Source organism: Netta rufina (genome assembly GCF_964035555.1).
Source record: "Netta rufina genome assembly, chromosome: 2".
Taxonomy (NCBI): Eukaryota; Metazoa; Chordata; class Aves; order Anseriformes; family Anatidae; genus Netta; species Netta rufina.
In genome coordinates, this window is record NC_140124.1 from 38,662,007 (window position 1) to 38,681,725 (window position 19,719).

At 34.0% G+C, this 19,719-nt stretch overlaps 1 protein-coding gene across 1 annotated transcript in view; it reads left to right on the forward strand.

Moving 5' to 3' along the window:
- KCNH8 (potassium voltage-gated channel subfamily H member 8) overlaps positions 1–19,719 on the forward strand; it is a gene marked incomplete at both ends in the record, with an annotated part of 182,167 nt that overhangs the window by 96,677 nt on the left and 65,771 nt on the right. Inside the window, one exon of the mRNA XM_084306762.1 lies at positions 15,141–15,298. Within this exon, the coding sequence (XP_084162888.1) occupies positions 15,141–15,298 (158 nt within the window). The remainder of the gene's footprint in view (positions 1–15,140; positions 15,299–19,719) is intronic.

Consider the following 19,719-nt stretch of genomic DNA (forward strand, 5'->3'; position numbering starts at 1 on the left):
GGGATGCACAAGAAGCTGGGAAGGGACACAACCAGGACAGCTGACCCAAACTGATCAAAGGGTTACTCTGTTCAGCAAGAAAAAATTGGGGGCAGGATGGCATGGTTGCCTTTGCTCAGGGCCTACCCAATTATCAGTCATCTGGTAATAAGCAATTGTGTTTTGAATCACTGTTTTTCCTTGGTTTTGTTATTCTTTGCCTTCCCTCCCCTCTCCTTTACCCTCCTTTTAAGTTATTAAACTGTCTTTATCTCAGCCCACAAGTTTTCAGTTTTTGTCCATTTAATTCTTTTCCCTATCCCATGGGAAGTGGGGGAAGCAAATGGAAACTTGTGTGATGCTTAGCTGCTTACCAGGGTTAAACCACAGCAACGGTTTTTGTGAAGTTCCTCACAACTATATTTGCTTCGCACACACTGAATTTATTGAAAAGTTAAGTCATATGATTGATGTTCTTTTATTCCTTGAAGTTGCTTCTTTCTACCATATTTCTTCAAGTTCTATTAAGAAAATTACCCATGTAGAAACTTTCACACTTCAGCAATCATAAATACAAGCTTTTTTAAAAGCAGAGCCAGTGGCACATATTTCAGATATATTTTTAGTTCTTTGTTTTTATTTCAAGTCTCCAAATTCTGTATCTTCCTTGGGGGAAAAAAAAAAAAAATAGTATATTTCAGTTACTCAGTGTATTCATGGATAGAGTCTGTTTTTAAAGGCAGAGTATAGTTTGTTTATAATAAATAAATAAATAAATAAAAGTTTTTCCAAGTACTAGTATGTTACTGTAAAGGTCATGGTATACTGTAAAGGTATGGGATTCTTTTGTGGAATATCAGCTACTGTAGAAGTGAGATTACATAACCTCTGTTAAACATCCTTATAGTTAAGGAGACCAACTTAAAAAGGTAAACTCAAAGGACTAAAAATCAAGGAAGGAGATAAAGGAGTATGACTCTTTTTATTATTTAAGTCAGTGGTCTTTCTATTTGCTTCATATTGGAATTCGAGCTAATGGTCTCTCAGTATGGTAAAACATTACCATTGAAATCCCTATTTTAATTTTTGTGTGCCTATCATTCTGTATGCTTACTGCATGCCTACAGTAATTAGTAGAGCAGCCTGTAACTATGATGTTGGATTGAACATACCATGGCAAAGCATTGGTATATATTGGTATATACACTGTCTATACATTGTACTCCTGGAGGGAATGGCTTTTGTTTCCACAGTATCCATTCAAAGCACTAATGTTGTCAGATTTTTATGTTAATGAATAATTAACCTAAGTAAAACAGTCTTTCCACTTGGTCATGACCTCAGTATCCCATTGCCTTCTGTTGCAAGAACGAATAGTGAGGAAGAGCAAATCAGTGTGTAAGATACAGATGGTTTTGGTTTTGGGAACCAGTTCTTGCCAGAGAACAGATCTTGATCCATTAAAATTAGTAAACATTTTGTCAGTTTGTCAGACTGTACTGCAGCAAGGTTGAGAACGTATGTCAGAACACTGCCTTGGAGCAGGGAATATGTCACTCCTCATATGTTGTACAGTGATCAGCATTTTGGTGTCCCATAGTGAACAAACTCCTTTTGTAGAAGAAATTTGACCAGTAAAACAGCCTACTATATTCAGTGATGAGTTTAATACAGCAAAACCTGTTAATTATATCAATTCCACATTAGCAGAATCTTTTTTTTTTTTTTTCCCGAAATCAATTATACTATATGAATGTGATTTCCCTGTGATGAACATTTTAAGAATTTGTAGCTCTAAACTATTCTTCCAATATTAATCTTAACTGTAGCTGTCCAGCCAAATCCATGAAACCTCTAAAAACGATCTTTGAGCGGAGGTGTAACATATCCCCAGTATGAAGTTTCCATCCTCTGTGAATGCCCACGCAAACTTGACTGACCTGCTTCCTAAAGAGTCTGGAGTGCTAATGACCAGGAGAAAACTTTACTGGGGGCTGCATGCAAAGAGAAGTAGGAGGAACAGGTATTGTTAGAGATATTTTGCCATTTTAAATGTACTGTTGCTTAAGGACTAAATCTAACCTTTTTATGTAATTTTATTTAATGATTACGCTCCTCAGTGTGATATGATTTCATATTACTCTTCAGAGTAAAAACACATTTGAATTTATTGTTTGTATCTTGGGATACTTAATTTCTTTAATTTCTAGCAGTGTAAAAATTAGGGTGGCTTCTCCTTACACATGTCATCACAATACAGCTGAGATTTCAGTTTTGTGTAGTTTTATATGACCTTTCAGTTCATAAAGATTCTCCTAAGAAAGAAAAATATGACCATCTTTTTCAATCTTGAATATAAGGTATTAATTTCATCCAGGTATTAACTCCAATACACTATGTTTTTTGGCTAAGTCATGTTTTCCTGATAACATCTGCTCTTGTTCAAAGAGTTTGGAGGAAAGAGAATCCACAACTCGTCTATGGCTTAGGTCTTTCTTTTCTCTTTTCTTTTTCTTTTTTTTTTTTCTTTTTTCTTTTTCTTTTTTTTTTTTCTTTTTTATTATTTGTAGTCTTTTTTTTTCATCAATCTGCAGAACTGACATTTTGCTAAGGCTTTAGGATTGTTGTTTAGAAAAGTTTCTGCCCTCTGATTCATAGGTAGGATACATTGGATGGTAATTTAGCATCTGATATGATACAAGCATATTTTGCTGCTCCATTCCAAAATTAGATAAATTATAAAATAAATATTTGTTGAATATATCTGCTTTTTCTGTATAATTACTAACAGTCTCTCTCTTGATCAGACAGCACTAATGTAGTGGAACTGAAGTTCAATCCTGTGTACCAATGATTTCTTTCTCTTTCCCCAAAATGATTTTCATGTCAAGATTTCTGTATTTTATGTTGATTGTTAGTTAGTACATGTTCCACCCTTACTATAACTTTCTTAAAAATAAAAACAAAAACAAAAATAATAATAATAATCCTTCAGCAGTGGGTTGTTTTAAATACATTAAATACATTATCTTTGGGAGTGCATCACAGAATCATAGAATCACAGAATAGTTGAGGTTGGATTGGAAGGGACCTCCAGGGATCATCTAATCCAACCCTGCTGAAGCAGGGTCACCTAGAACATGTTACACAGGATCACATCCAGGCAGGTTTTGAATAGCTCCAAAGAACCTCTCTGAGATTCTTTGAAAGAACCAAAGAACCAAAGCTCCACAACCTCTCTGGGCAGCCTGTTCCAGTGCTCTGTCACCCAAAATGTAAAGAAATCTTCCTCATGTGGTGATGAAAACTCCCGTTGTTCAATTTATACCTGTTACCCCTTGTTTTATCACTGGCCACCACTAAGAAGAGTTTGGCCCCATCTTCTTTACGTTGTCCCCTCAGGTATCTATGTTTAATATTTAATCCCTGATTATTTTTTTTCTCATAAATTTTACTTGACTTCATAGTAGCCTGGAGTAGCCTAAGCATCAGGTGTAAAATGAAATATTATTTTCACCTCCTACATAAAAATATTATCTCCCTCAGATTAACCGCTCAGCAACTAAAAGCAAATTGTCAAAATAAGTGTGGTAATAAATGTTTGAAGGAACATTATGAGTTGAAAGATTGCTGTTTCATTTGAATAAGTTGAAACTAGCAAATTAACTAAGAATATTTAGTTTTACAAAAGAAGTAGAAAGGAAAAAAAAAAAAAAAAGAGTTTATACAGGAGCAAATAAATTGTTCTTAATCAATATAGCACTAATATTTCCTGGAACTTTCCTGAAAACTCTCTGGCCAGATTCTGATACCATATATAATTAAATAATCAATATAGTCAAATAATCAGATAGATCAAAGATCTTGGGCATTGGGGTGTGTATAGCTAGCTAAAAACAATCAATATGATTGATTGTTTTTCAATCATAAATGAATATGAGAAAAAAATAGAAGAAATAAGGAAAGAGCCAGTTGTAACACCTAGGAGAGGGAGGTGGTGTAGGAAACTGTCTACTCTGAAAATCAATGGGGTTAATATGCCTAAATTATCTAGGTCTCAAGCACAGGATTGAATTACTATAGTCTAATGAGAATTCATGCATCACCCAGTTCCCTGGATACTGCTTATGCATATCCTACTTGCCCTAAAGTGTAGAATATTTCAATTTCAGTTTTTTGACAGTAAAAGAGAGGTAAAATGAGTTATATTACCTAGAATTTGCTGCAATCAAAAAGTGTGCCACAGGCAGTTATTGAATCAGTTGACTAATCCTAAATTGTTATTCTGCTGTAACTTAATCATATGTCTAATCCCAGCAGGATTTATTTTAAAATATAGAGCTTAAAGAGAAAACAAATACCGTGGGCACAGGAAAATCAGTTGGTTCAGGTAAAATAATCCTGTTTATGGGTGAAGAGATTCATCTGGCCTGAAAATAAAGTTTTACTATTGGATTATCTATACTTTATTTTATTTTATTGTATCTTATTTTTAAATTAGATCATTTTAGATTTTTTAGGGATTAGAAATTGAGATTATACAAAACATATTTTAGAATTTCACTTTTGAAGTTGGAAAAGGAGAATTATTCTGGAAAACATTTTAAGGATTAACAAAATAGTTCTGTGAATATTATTTTATAGTTTTCACCTTTTTATATAATTTAGGATTGCAACCTGCATTATGCATTAAGTAGAACTTCTGTTTTTGTGTAGTCTTTTTTTTTTGTTTTGTTGAGTACCTGTTTAAACTAGTATTTTCATACCAATGACTACGTAGGAATATGTGACTGTGATTGCAGAACAAATCTAGAACGGGACGGGATGGTAAAGCTTTAATTCAAGAACAGTCACCGAATGGTTCCTCCACCTTACTGACTTGCTTTAGGTTCCCAGCAAATGTATGCCCAAATATGAAATACATTGTCATTTCATAGAAACTGAGCATTTCTGCATAAGCATGGACTTTCATGACTGCAGAATGAAATTCTTTACTCAAATATGATCACAAACAGGAGGGTAAAGGCCATTAAGAACCCTCAAATAAGCAAAGATATCAGTTAAAGCTTTTCAGTTAGATCACTGCTTTAGAAAATTTGAATGAAAACATTACAAAAGCATGTAGTCATGATGACTGCAAATTTGGAAGACAGCAGAATAATGATGTTTCATCTTTCTGCTGTTTCATCTTTCATTTACTGTTGTAGATATGGTGTGAGGATTTAATTAGAAGACAATATAAATAGGAATGGTAGCTGCATGTGAATTAACATTACTGAATGTTGGTACTTGGGGTGAGAGTGGGGGGAGGAGTAGAGGGGAAGGAAGTATGTTGGGGCACATCTTGCCAGTAGTGGAAATAGTAGGCTATGAGAATCCATCCAGACTGAGCTAATTAGCCATGGGATCCAACCAGAAGATAAATCAAGGTTTATGTTTGAGGTTGTTCATATCAAAGCCATACAAAAGGTTTTGTGAGATTTGTCAACCACTGGTTATCTTCTCTGTATGCATCTTACAGATTTGGTGGCTAACAGGGTTTCTGGCATACCTTGTGTGGGGTTGGTAGAGGAAGGTGATCAGTCTGCAGGCTAGAACAAAGCAGGCACAGGACTGGAAAAGAGGAAAGGAACTGAATGAACTGGCACTTGTATTTAGTGGGTGTGAGGGGAAGAACTGTTGGACGCAAGAACAGAGCAGTGGTAGAGGATATATGAAAAAACAGCAGTCATGTGAAAGGAGACTGACGAGATGGGGAGGCAAGAGATTTGGCAAAGGAGTCTAAGCAGAGCAGTCTTCCTTTGGGTTATTGGCCATTGATTAGCCATTAAATTTTTCTTAATATGAAGTGGTTCTGCATAGCAGTGTGCTCAGGTGGCCAAGAAGGCCAACGGCATCCTGGCTTGTGTCAGGAACAGTGTGACCAGCAGGGCTAGGGAGGTGATCGTCCCCCTGTACTCGGCTCTGGTGAGGCCGCACCTCGAGTACTGTGTTCAGTTTTGGACCCCTCGCTACAAGAAGGACATCGAGGTGCTTGAGCGGGTCCAGAGAAGGGCAACGAAGCTGGTGAGGGGCCTGGAGAAGAAGTCCTACGAGGAGCGGCTGAGGGAGCTGGGCTTGTTCAGCCTGGAGAAGAGGAGGCTCAGGGGTGACCTTATCGCTCTTTATAGGTACCTCAAGGGAGGCTGTAGCGAGGTGGGGGTTGGTCTGTTCTCCCACGTGCCTGGTGACAGGACAAGGGGGAATGGGCTTAAGCTGAGCCAGGGGAGTTTTAGGTTAGATGTTGGGAAGAACTTCTTTACCGAAAGGGTTGTGAGGCATTGGAACAGGCTGCCCAGGGAAGTGGTGGAGTCACCATCCCTGGAAGTCTTCAAAAGACGTTTAGATGTAGAGCTTAGGGATATGGTTTAGTGGGGACTGCTAGCGTTAGGTCAGAGGTTGGACTCGATGATCTTGAGGTCTCTTCCAACCTAGAAATTCTGTAATTCTGTAATAACTTGAGGGTAGAAATTAGGGTTGAAATAACTGAAAAATCTCTATTTATATATTCAGGGATGAGGCAATGGGGTGATATGTCAGATTGTTCAAAACCCCTTTAAATTGGCAGTGTTGTGTTGTCCCTCTGGAGTGTTGCCAGGCCAAGTTCACCTTTGTGTTTGATAGCAGTAGTTGCTGCTTTATGGACTGAAGCACTTTGTGTTAAGCTCACCGGCTCATCCACACAAAAGCAATTGGGGCAGAAGCAAAAGTCTGCAACAAAGTCTGCAAGGACTGACTTAAAGAGTGTGGGTGTTTGTTTAACATAGCACATGTATCTATTCTAAAACAAAACAAAAATATGTTCAAGAAAAAGGCATCTTTTAGTTTCAACATGACTTAAAGGACATTCTTAAAGTCAAAAGGACAGTCTAGAATCTATCTTGATATTTCATTTGTGTGAACTCTAGCTTTCTGATTATAACTGAACTTGAATCATTTAACTTGAAATAAGAACACATCCTTTTTCCTGATGAAGAAGAGAATAGAGAGGCTTCATCCTTTCTTCCCTCCTTATGTCAAATATTTTAACATAAAAATTTTTAATGTATTCAGAAGTTGTAACACAGTGAGTCAACCAATTATGATATTGTTTGATGTAATTTCTGATTTAGTTTTAGGTAACTTTTTAATGGTATTACTCATATCACAGATATTATTTATGTCCCTTGTTCTGTTTTTCTTAGCACATGGTATGATGTATGTTGCATCCAACATCATTTAAAATGATGTTTTTTCCAACTTAAATGGAAAAATTGGGTGAGGTTACTTTGCTTCAAAAGTATATTTTTTTATACAGTAATAATACTTATTACATGATTTATCCGTTGCTCTCAGAATTATGAGAACTGATGAAATGGAAAAGGGATTGTAGTAGTTGTTCCAGTCTAAAACTGGCACATCAAATAAAATCTGAAGTATGAAGCATGTACAGGCTGAATTTGGCTGTTATAGCCTATTTAAGGATAACATATTAAAACATACTTCATACAGAAAAGTTTTGAGACACTTACTGTCCAAAAGGTATTACAGTCACTTCATGTATGCTTTAACAACCAACTCAGAGATTAAATGTCCCTCTTGCCTGGTTTACTGCTGTAATCTTCTGCAAAATTTGTGCCCTTCCTCCTGTAGAAAAAGAATACATAAATAAATAAATAAAATATTAAAGCCCACCTGATCTTAGGGCCTTTGGAACACTCTTTCAACACTTTCAGCACTGAAGGGTACTGTTTTGATGGTGAGAAGTCACCTGGAATCTCCGAGGATTTACATTATTGATGCTTGTTTTGAATTTCTTGCTGTGCTTTGATAGGTTAGTGGCATCTTTAGGTGGAAGCACAGTAAGCTTCATAATCAAGTTATAAAATATAAAATATTCAATTAATATTCTCAGAATAGATTATTTTACAATTTGTTGATGTTTATTACTTGTTGTCTCAATTAGCTTACCATTCTCGTTGATCAAAGTTTTAACGATGAGAAAACATTTATTTTAAAAAGTAAAAAATTTTCATCATCCACTCTTTAAACAGCAATCCCCAAAAGTCTGCAGAACACATGATTCCTAAAAATAATAAAACCTTCCAGAATAAATGCTCCTTTCTAAATTTGTGTTAAAGATTTTGTTGTGCTTTTATAATTTTTTTTTGTCTTAGGAGCACTTCCCCTTCAGTTTTCTTGGTAAGTCCCTTCTCACAATAGTTTAGCTGTAAATAATGTTGCCCAGACAAATAAGCTGTTTACACCCAAGTACAGCTCAGAAAACTGACAAGAAATTAAAGATATATCACACTCACCTACCTTCTTCTGTATTTTTTGTCTAATCAATTGGATGTAGAAAGAAGCACTTACCATTTTCTATTTGATTTTTTATACATAAAAGTTATCTGTGAATGTTGTGCTAAATTGCTTTGAAAAGAAGGCAGAAAAGGGTGCTGTGCAGAAAACCCTCTAATCTCTTCAATCTTGAACAATGAATTCCATATGTGAATTGATAAGCCTTTGGTGTACTGGATGGCTTAGGGGGGGTTAAAGCAAGCATTTATCTCCTTCTCTTTTAAAGAATTAGTTGCCTCAAAAATACTAATGTGCAATAAGTAAGCAAATCCTTTTCTTTAACCTTGATAACTACACACTGGAGGTTTTTGAGACAAACGAGAAGTTTTACCACTTTTATGGTAATCATCATATCAGTTGGAGAAAGTGCAATATTTCTGTCTGTCCGTATTTTCCAAAACAGTAACCTGCATTGGGCATTTTTTTTTCTATTGAGAACTAATTTAACTCATGAAACAAACATCCTTATCTTTGTTTCTTACCTATATCAAGCAAATCTGCATGAAGTAGTTATGCACATTGTTGGTGCTACTATGATGATTTGTAAATGTGAATAATATGCAACTAAGTACTGAGTACCTGTGGAGTTAGTGGATCCTCTTGTATATTGCGAACCATATGAAACCATGTTAATTTCACGTTTTAATACGTGGTGGTTTCAAAACATTTTCGTAGCTTTATGAGCAAGGCCAGCTGAGACTACTGCTTCATCTAAATATTTTCTCTCTCTGATTTTGTTTATATTTTCTGTTTAGTATGCAGATTTTGCTGAATGAAAACACTGTTTCTTAAAACTTAATTATAGACTGAAAGATCTTAGTCCATGGAACCAGATAGTCTTATGTCTGTGTCTAAGTCACTGTGTTAAGACTCTGCACTACATCTTGAAAATTTTAAAGGACCAACAGAGTTCCAAAACAATTAAAAATTCACTGAAAAATTTATTATTTTAGGAGATTCACCTCTAATAAGTAGAAAGGAGGAATGGGAGAGATCAAACTGTCAGAAATATGGTTTGACCTGTTACAAACTGTGTATAGGTTAACTAGTTAGTGTGTGTCAGGTGATCTTAGCAAACAGTCTAGCCTTGAATTAAGGAAGATTGCATAAAATATTTCTGTCAGTGAAATATGGGAAGTAATTCTCTTCCAGACCCAGATCTGGCAGTGAAACTGGGCAATACACATAATAAAGAAATCTTTTTTCTGATACCTTTAATGTGTGATCCTGTCTCTGTGCTAAGTCTCTGCCTGCCTCTTCTCTTTACCCTCAGTAATGCAGTAATGGGGAAAAAATGCTTTGTGGCTTGCATATATTGGTAACATGCTTGAGGATTGTCCAGTCTTAGTGTAGACTACATAAAGAACATGTAGAGAAAGTCCAAATACCTCTTTTTTTTTTCCCAAAAAAGTTGTGAAGAGAAAGGAAAGAAAAAGAACTCAATGCTGCAAAAGCTAATCATGGTAATCAGACATGCCTTTCTCTCTAGCACATCTGCATACATCTATCTCATGTGCCTAAGTTATATGAGTCCATGTACATAAGTGTTTCATACATGAATATAACAATATCTTTAGTATGATGCTGTGTTTATTTTACATTGTTAGGGCATTTAACTTCAACCAGTCCAAGTTCATCACATCATTTACTTGGCCATGTTTAATTTCCAAAATTAATACATGAATTTAACTGATGTAATAGTGTATCCAGTATATCCTATTTTGACTAATTAGTCTATCAATGTGTAAAAACATGCAAAAGTAAGTTCTTCTGTCTGTATTTTGGAACAGACTAAACCAACAGTTGAATATATAACATGAAGTAAAGTGAAGTCCAGAGAGTTTTTGTAATTCTATTTCTCTCTTCTTTAGATACCTTTTCTGTCTTGGATTTTAAACGTATTTTGCCTATTATATAGTGATATATGGCTGATTTTATGTTTGGATTTGTGTTGGTACATAGTCTTTTCTATTAAAAGCTATCATAACATTGAAAACTTAATCATCCAAGATAAATTGTCTAGAAACAGTTTTGTTTATAAACAAACCCATAGTAACATCATTTTAAAACTGAGCAGCAAACCAGGTTTGGCTTGTGTTTTATGTGTTTAATATTCTGGATAATGCAAATCTTCAAATTACAATTATACAGGATGAAATAAATTGAGTTATAACTTCAGTGCATATAAATATGCTGCAGAAAACAACTAACTTGATAAATTGTCAAGAAGACATTTTTCTTAGTAAGAGACAGTGATGATTTCACATCATTCATTAACTAATAGCATCAGTTATACTTTTACATGTCTTGTTATTGCTACACATTCAGCAAGAAGGATCTGCTTCCTCATTTTATCTGAGATTAGCAAACCTATTGACTTCTGGATTATCACTTTTAAGGTTGCTTTTTGTTTTTCCCCCTGAATTATTAAAATTATCCTGGCAAGTTTCCATTTCCTTAACATTTCTCCAGTTTTATGACGTTGTATTGAAAATTAATACTGGTGATTCAGCTTCAGACTTGTAATTTTGTTAACCACTGATGTTTCCTGAACTTCAGTTGCATTTTCTATTTTACTTTGTAAAAGTAAAGCCTCCAGTTTTGTGGAGGCTTTTTTTTTTTTTTTTTTGGTCTGTTGGTTCACTGGTTGTCATATATTTCTTTTGTGTGTTTTTTTTTTTTTTTTCAAACTAGCAGGACTTATTGAATTCCAATCGATCTGATTGTTAATTCATGCTTAAAAAATGTTCAAATGTATTGATAAAACACTTAAAGTCTTAAAAAAAATTATTTTACACTTCCAAGTTCACATCATAGATAGTCATCTTTTCAAAGTATGTATGTATGTATGATGAGATCATATTTTCCAGGTCCAAATGGTTACTGTTTTTTAATCAAAAATAACTTTTTTTTCCCCTTTTAAAATAATTGTAATGTTAATTTATCCCAAATTCACACACCATTTCTAATCTTATGTTAAGTAATTATTCTTTTAGAGGCTTTTAAGAATTGAATAGTTAAGAATGCTTTTATAACTGGTATATATCTGCATCTAAAGGCACCTACAGTGTTGTGTTTATTTTCCTACACAATATGAATGTACATTTTTCAGTAACTGCCTCTCTATTTGTAGGCGTAAATTGTCCTTGAAAACAAGCATACTTACGTTGTTTGTGCCTGTATTTCACTGCTAAAATAGAAGCAAATGCATGAAAGTTGAAGACAGGATAAAATATATTGGAAAAATAACTTTTCCCATCAACATTAAAGAGCATAAAAACAACACACAAAACAACATTGTTTTAGAGCTGGAACAATTAACTTTTTTGTTATTGTAAAATAGCAAAATATGTGTCAGAAGCAACCTGTTTTTTTTTTGGATGAGCAATATGTATACAAAAAAAAATTTATTTGGAAATGAAATTAATTAAATGTGCGTTTGTCTCACTACATGCTGAAAATGAAAATCCAACAGATATTTTATAGTGCTTCTCTGATTTTGTTTTGAAAAAAAATAATAAAAAAAATTTCTGGGGTGATCAAACTAAAATTTAGTAGTTTGGTTTCGTTTCTAAGTGTGAGGGAGGTGTTTTTTTCAGTTAAGAGGAAAAAATCACGTATACATAATTAAGCTTGATGTTTTATAGCAGCTACAAATTTCATCAGATCCTTTTGTGTTTCACAACATAATCTAACATAATATAAATGCACAAAATAGATATCTCAAGGCAAATCTGAGCAGAATTCAAGGAGGTGATAAAACTGACACTTTCATAACATTTTATACCAATATTTGGCACTGCTTTAGATGAATTCATACCTTTTTCCCCAGAAATATAGGGGCCCTTGGCCCCAATTCCTCATAGCTTGCATCATCACAATGTCCTAGCAGCACATGACAGCAAACTCAGAGTAAAGCATCTATATAGGCATGCTAAAGGAAAAAAAATGATACTGTTGTTCTTAAGATGGATACACAGTCATAGATACTGAGTAATCACATCTCCTGTTCAAACATGTATGAGTTAGTAATTCATTTTGGTGTCAGCAATTCCACTATTTTTAAAACAAAGTGTAAGAAACTTGTAAAGTTTGTAGGTGGATGAATTTCAGTTTCAAACTATTTTGAAGAAGAGTGTAAACTGTTATAGGACTTCAGCAGTATTTTCTGCATGGGCTGTATGGCAGCTCTATTTGAGTAACTGTGGTCATAAGGTATGAAAAGGTATTTTACTTTTAATGTTCTTTAAGCATGAAAATGTTCTGAAATTAAATTCTTGAAATGAAAAAAATGCATTAATATGTACTAGTGGCAGTCCATGTTCCCTCAATGAGGCAGCATTTTCAGTTGACATTGTTTTATGTTTAGTTAATTGACTCAATTAAAATGAATCCATTCAGGTGCTACTTCTCTTGCTTTCCTTTAAACTAGTTGTCCTCATTATACTAGCAACAGTGTAGGAGATTTTCAATTCCAAAGCCAACTTCAGAAGTAATGGCACAGAAAACAAAAACTACAATAAAAATAAAAAAAAGTGTTAAGAAATGAAAAGCAATGTCCCCAATGAATGGAAATTTCCAGACGTAAGAAAAATACCTAAGAATAACAAGAAAAACACTAACTGAAAAAAAAAAAAAAATCTGGCTCATTTAAACTGAGTTGAGTAATATTTAACTATTTCATTTTCAGTGTGTGTGTGTGTTCTATATAAGCACTTTTTTTGTTGTTGTTCATTATTTTGTTTGTTTGTTTGTTTGTTTTATATAAATCATAGGGAAAAAAAAAAGCTTTTAATGCTCATTTTTGCATTTCATTGTCTGAGCAGAGTCTCTTCATTCATGCTTGCCAGTAATTGTATTTTCACCAAATGAAAATTACAGGATAAAATTCTATCAGAAACTCGGTATTCATTTTCATGTGTGTATAACAGGAATAAATATTTTCAAACATCATGACCTGCCCCGAAATCCAAGAGTAGATGAAAGTAGAGAGTAGAGTCCTACTACTCCCCATTTCTTAGTTCTAACATGATGTGCAGTGTTTGTTACATTTTTTAATTTTGAAGAGTTAAATGTTGAGGTATGCTTATAGTTTAGGACTTCACAGGTTTTTTTTCAAGAATTTGCTGAACTTGGGGCAGGGTCTGTGAGGAAAGGAAATGTCTATATCCAAAGATAAAACAAATTTCTTATATAGACTGAACCATTTAAATACATTCTGTGTTTATTTCCATTTACAAGGCATATATCATCTTCCTATACCTTCACCTTCACTAGTAGACAAGAGGCTGGATTTGGGTGTAGGTTTTTCCATTTGGCACTTTTACCTCCCCTTCCCCAGAGTCTGTAAGAAACCTATGTTTGGGGCAACAAACACTTCCCAAACACATGCACAGTCCTTGCATAGTGAGGAACCAGCCTTCAGCAACAGCTGCCACCTCTGTGCAAGAGTGGCATGTAGAAGAAGCAGCTGCAGGCATATCTTGTGTCTAACAGACAGAAAGAAATCAATGCTGCCATTGCTGCAAATGGTATAATGAATGCAGTTTCCTCTTTGTAACACTTAATAACTACACAGATTACAAATTGCACAGCTGACAAGTCTATTATGCACCAAACTAACATCTAGAAAGCTGCCTCAAAGCAGCTTTCCTTTTGGGAAAAACCTTTTGGGCTTTTGGGTTGCCAAGACTATCACCTTGAAGTTTTTTGTTCGTTTGCTTGTTTGTTTGTTTTAATTATTATTGTGAGGAGAAAAAAAAAAAAAAAAAGGAAAAAAAATACAATTGCATTCTGAACATCTTCCTGACACTTGGGATCACTTTTTATTTTTTTTCTTTTTAAATGAGATGGTCTTCAAAATGAGGTGTTAGAATTTGTAAGGTAGTAAGCTAGTAAGCTGTAAAACACCAACTTTTTTGGTTCATTGCACTGCTTTCTGCCATTGTAAAAGTTATATAAGTAGTTCTCACAAATGTTGGTAGAAACTGGGTGCATAGCTTAAGGACAGATTATAGTCTTCATTGTGTAGGACATGAAAATAATTGAGACTGTTGTCAAGAGCTGAGCTTTTAGTTGAGTGTTAATGTGTTTGGGCAAGACATGTCAAAACTATGTCTCATACCGAGAGGCACTCATCCTGGAACATTAAATAGGAACATGTAAAGTGCACAAGCCATGAAGCATTTCATACCATTTTTGGGATCACCATCATAAATGAAAAGCCTTTTTTTTTATTTTTTTTCCCAAATGGGTTCAGCAATTTTCTATTGAGAAACAAGTAGTTTACCCTTGAGAATGACATAATTTATCATCTATGCTGGCCAGAAACTAAAAGAAAGTTTCAAATTGGCATTTTAATTTAAGTAATTAATGTCTTGTGGTTTTGGTGTGTTTGTTGTTTTTTTTTTTTTTTTTTTGAAATCTTAAAATGGTTATCCATAGGTTCTATGTATAATCATATCTTCATTTTTCATAAAGAAAGCTACAGTTGGAAAGTACTGTATGTGGTACTGTTAAAAGAACAATGTATTTATTTTAATTCAAGCTCCCATTGAAATCAACAAGTTTTAAATGTTTTGAATATTCTTTTTACTCTTGCACAGAACAGTTTTGTGCATTTAAATCTATGGATCTGTTACAAGCATATGTTATGGGTTTCTGTTTTAGATTCCAGTCTTTGCTATGCATAAAAAAAAAAATACAATCAATGTTGTGGTGGGGATTGCTATCCCCCAGAACAAAGAAATCACTGTCTCTAATTCTGTTCCTTTTTTGTCAAGCAGATATTATTTTAAATTTCCGAACAACATATGTCAGCAAGTCTGGCCAAGTTATATTTGAAGCAAGATCTATTTGTATCCACTACGTGACTACCTGGTTTATCATTGATTTAATTGCTGCACTTCCTTTTGATCTTCTTTATGCTTTCAACGTCACTGTGGTAAGTACTAACCATAGTCTATTTTAATAGTTGTTTTGTTTTGTTTTGTTTTGTTTTCAGAAGATGGTTTTGGTGTTTGGTTTTTTGTTTGTTTGGTTTTTGTTTGTTTGTTTCTTTCTTTCTTTCTTTTTCAAATCCGGAAACTAAAACTGAATGAAGTAAAATACATTGGTATCTTCTGCAGCAGTGTTGTGTATTTTTACTTTGAATGCTTAAGGAAGAAATAGAATGCTAATTAAAAGTATTATGAGGTTGGGTGTCAATGTGGTCATTCATTAACAGGAAAGCAATATATGTAAATATCTGATCCATTATCCTTAATTTGTATATAGTTGCACTTAGTTCATTCTTGCTTACAGTGCTCAAATATAATTCTCTGTGGCCTTTGCTTTCTTATGCTGTGTTCAGTTATTGAATTTTTCAATTTTTATAAGTTGTTATGGTGGTAATCATTGTTATGGATGGTTACTTCACTCATATGGGAATTTTCTTTCTCTTTACTGACAGGCATTCTAATGCAAAAATTACAGCATGATAAATTTTAAGTATCACACTAATTTATTTGTGTTCTAATATCTATTAGGCTGATCATTAACTTTAGCTTTGGTTTCAGCTTTGTTATGTATTTAATTACAAAATGCTTAAGCCTCTTTGAAAAATGTGTGGGTCCAATATCTGTTGATTCCACTTAATATCAGTTGTGGTGGGTTACATTTGCATTGGTTAACTTATGCTAAGACAAAGGTTTTTCTTCTCATAGTCCTATTAACATTAGTAGAGTAAGAATTTACTAATCAAAATGAAATACAATTTTAAAAGTTTAATATTGGAAAGATAGTGTTGGCAGAGATTTCTCAATTTTGTGGATTTTTCACATTAAGAGACTTAGTCTTTTAAGCTGTTTGCTTTCCTATTCTCAGGATTTTGATCTTCAGTGAACAGATGCACTCAATCTCATTTTCATTAAATGTGAGTTAGAGACATGTACATAGGTGATAGGATAGACAAGTATCAGAAAGCAAAACGCTAGTCAGTAAAACTCCTATGTAAGATATACTGTCTGTTTTTATTCATTTAGTTTCACTTCCTTCAGTGATCTCCCTTTTCACTCCATTTGTTATATTAAGAACTGTCACTCTTATGCTAGTAGCTTTTAAAAACAGGCGGTTAATAGATCCACATTCTTCAATTACTGTGTTGTTTTTTGATTGTTGTTTTGTTGTTGTTTTTGTTGTTTGTTTGTTTAAACAGAGAGTAATCTATTTAACTACACTACTATCTCAGTTTGTCCTTTATATTAAAACTGAATAGCTACTATAAATATGTTGGTTTAGCTTCTGTTATGATTTTTTCATTGGATGAACCATGTCTGATATTTTTCTTCTTTGTTGTTGTTCAGGAACTGATATTCTTTCTATAATAACTTATTGAAAATAAAACATTATCTAATAATTATTTTTACAGTTTAAAAAGTCTCAATATTACAAATGTTACTATAATACGATTAGCACATATCTGCTGTTTGTTATTTCTTTTAACTTTTTTCCCCTAACAAGATCACTAATATGGTGACTAAGAATATCCAGAAACACTGATTAATTGTAGATCCTTCATGAGACGATTAAGGATACATTCAGTCATTCAGTCCTCAATACTTAACTCCTCAAGTAATAAACAATATATAGGCATGTTGATCTAGAAATAAGCATTGACTGACAGGCATAGCTCTCTATATGCCCCAAGAGTTAAATGTCTCATTAAAAGTTTTCCAGCGTATAGTCTGTTTCTTTCATTTGCTCTGGCCCAATTTCAGTAGCTAGCTGCTGTATAGTAATGACCAATACACAATAGTCAAGGGCCAACCCTTTCTTCCCTCTGGCAATTGAGATGAAATCCAGAATGTAGTCTGTACCCTCTATTCACCCTTGCAGACTTAATTCTTTTGTTCTCTATATGATTCCTCAAAGGGAACACAGTGCCTTACTACATTGTATTTTCCATAGTGGTAAGACAAGGCAACAGTTAATATAATCCTCAAGATTGCAATGAGTATCAACTGTTTCCAGAACGGGGGGAGGTGTGAATCACATTCCACTGTTTTCAGACTTTATTGAGTTAATAAGCTATTTCCTCATGTCTGTTCTCAGATTTTCACTCCATCGACTCTCAGATGTTGCCTCAACAGAACGGTGAGAAGGGGCATCAGGGAGCATCTCACTCCTTTGCTGTTCAGGCCCCAGCACAAAGGCCAACTCTTTAGGGATGCTCTAAATTCTGCAAGCTAGGTATAGTGCCATACATACATGTGTATGTATGGCACATATATATCATCCTCTGGTTGGAGATTTGTGTAGTTAGAGTGTGTGGAAAAGCTGTGGAGTCTCTTGCTATCTGTGGAGATATTTCAAAAGAAAACAGTGAAACCATAGGAATTGGTCCTACTGCCTTTACACCTTACAAGCATTCTGCATTATCACTAATGGGTAAACATTCAGAGATCTGAGACCTCAGGCATGTTTCTTCCTAACCTCAGTGCCTGCTGAGACCCTAGCTTCTCTCATCCTGGTATTCATCTGATTTAAGGGATCCCTTCATCCATGGAAATGTTCTGTGAAATGCTGCCGAAGCAAAAACCAGGCTGTTAAGCACTAGTCATCATGATTTAATTTGCTCAACTCTGAGTAACTATTGGTGGTATAGAGCCAGTAAAGAAAGTCACTTTTGGAGAAAAGCCAGTTAATCAAGCAGACAAAAAGAATTAAAAATCGCTGCCACTAAAATTTAAAATGTATCACGTTTCCTTGTTATTTCCTTTTTGTCATAGGACATGATGCTTCCAAGCAGAGAATTTCTTCACTACTTTTGTAGCAACTTTATTTCTCAGTACTTCTCAATATCACAGAATGCTATGAATGAGTTTTGGTTTTAGACAAAATTCTGACTTCACAAATTCACTTTGACAGAAAAAGGTTAACCCAGATAGTCTAAAATGATTAACCAAATGGAAAATTTAGTTGGCTTTATATCTGTGGGCAGAGCAAAATCTACACAGACACAAGTATGAGTGCTGACTCCCCATTTTGTCTTTCCAAATTTATGACAAAGAACAGAAAGCTGCCTGATGGCATTTGAGGTCTTTCAATGACAGACTAGACACAACAGAAGAATGTTTGGTGTAACTAATGAGGAAATTCATTGCAATTATTTATGATTAATTACAACTGTGTTCAAATTTATGAGCAAGTTATTTTGGAATGAAGCAGTCATTAGCCTTAAAATGAAATGTATCCACTTAAAAAAAAAATAAAAATCTGATTTTCTATTTATATACTCAGCAGTACTTTGTAACAATAAAAATGGTAATGATTTAGTCACAGATAATAACTGGGTGCACATACAGTAACAGTACTTTTGATATTTCTTATTTATGAGAAACCGATTAAAAGACTGATTTCACCTTATCTGTCATTATTTGTTTGTGCTGTGGAGGAACATAAGCAATCATATAAAGATAAGAGCTCATAGTGATGAACACAGCACATATATGTCATCTATATTTATGTTTAGATATTACTGCAACACTGCAACTGTCAGTCATGAACAGGGACCATTTCTGTTAAGAGCAAAACAAATAGAGCCATGTTTAGCTCAAACAAGCTTATGAGTGAGATAAAAAATGGAGACGGAAAAAAAAAAAGACTGGGAAATGTGTTGCCAGAGAAAAAGAGTAATTTGTTATGATGAACATGATATTCAATTAGAATAATTGTATTTTATTTGTAATATAATTATTTTAATGCAAACAAGGCAATTCCGTCAACTATTTTAGGGCCTTCTGCCCCAAACTGCAAATATTCTTGTGCTTAAGGACACAGACGTAACTAATTTCACGTACTTATATTAATAGACAAAAAAATTGCAAGAAGAGAGGACCCTGTAATAGCTTGTGTGCTCTCATGTCAAATCTTATTCCTCACAGTTGTAAAATTCAAAGTAATTTAAATGTGTCATGTTTCTGTTTCTGTTTTTGTTGTTGTTGTTGTTTATTTGTTTGTTTGTTTGTTTTTCCCTACTATGTCTATGAGAAAAAATATAAAGACTCTTGTGAAAAAAAAAAAATATATATATATGAGCATGTAGTGAATAGTACATGAAGGTCAGGAGAGAATTACTTATTTATTTTTCCCTATAGTTTTCCCACCTAATCTCTTAATTTCTGGGATTGGAATAAAATCAATGGTTCATTAAACCTTCATGAATAAATTTAAAATACTCCATGTTACAAATCTTATCAGGCAACTTACACCCAGTTGTTAAAAAATGCACACCTCTGAAATGAAGTTTTCAGGTTATTAGCGTTGGTAATAGAAGCAGAAAGGTTTAACTATAGGTTATTCTGGATTATCATAAACAAAAGATGT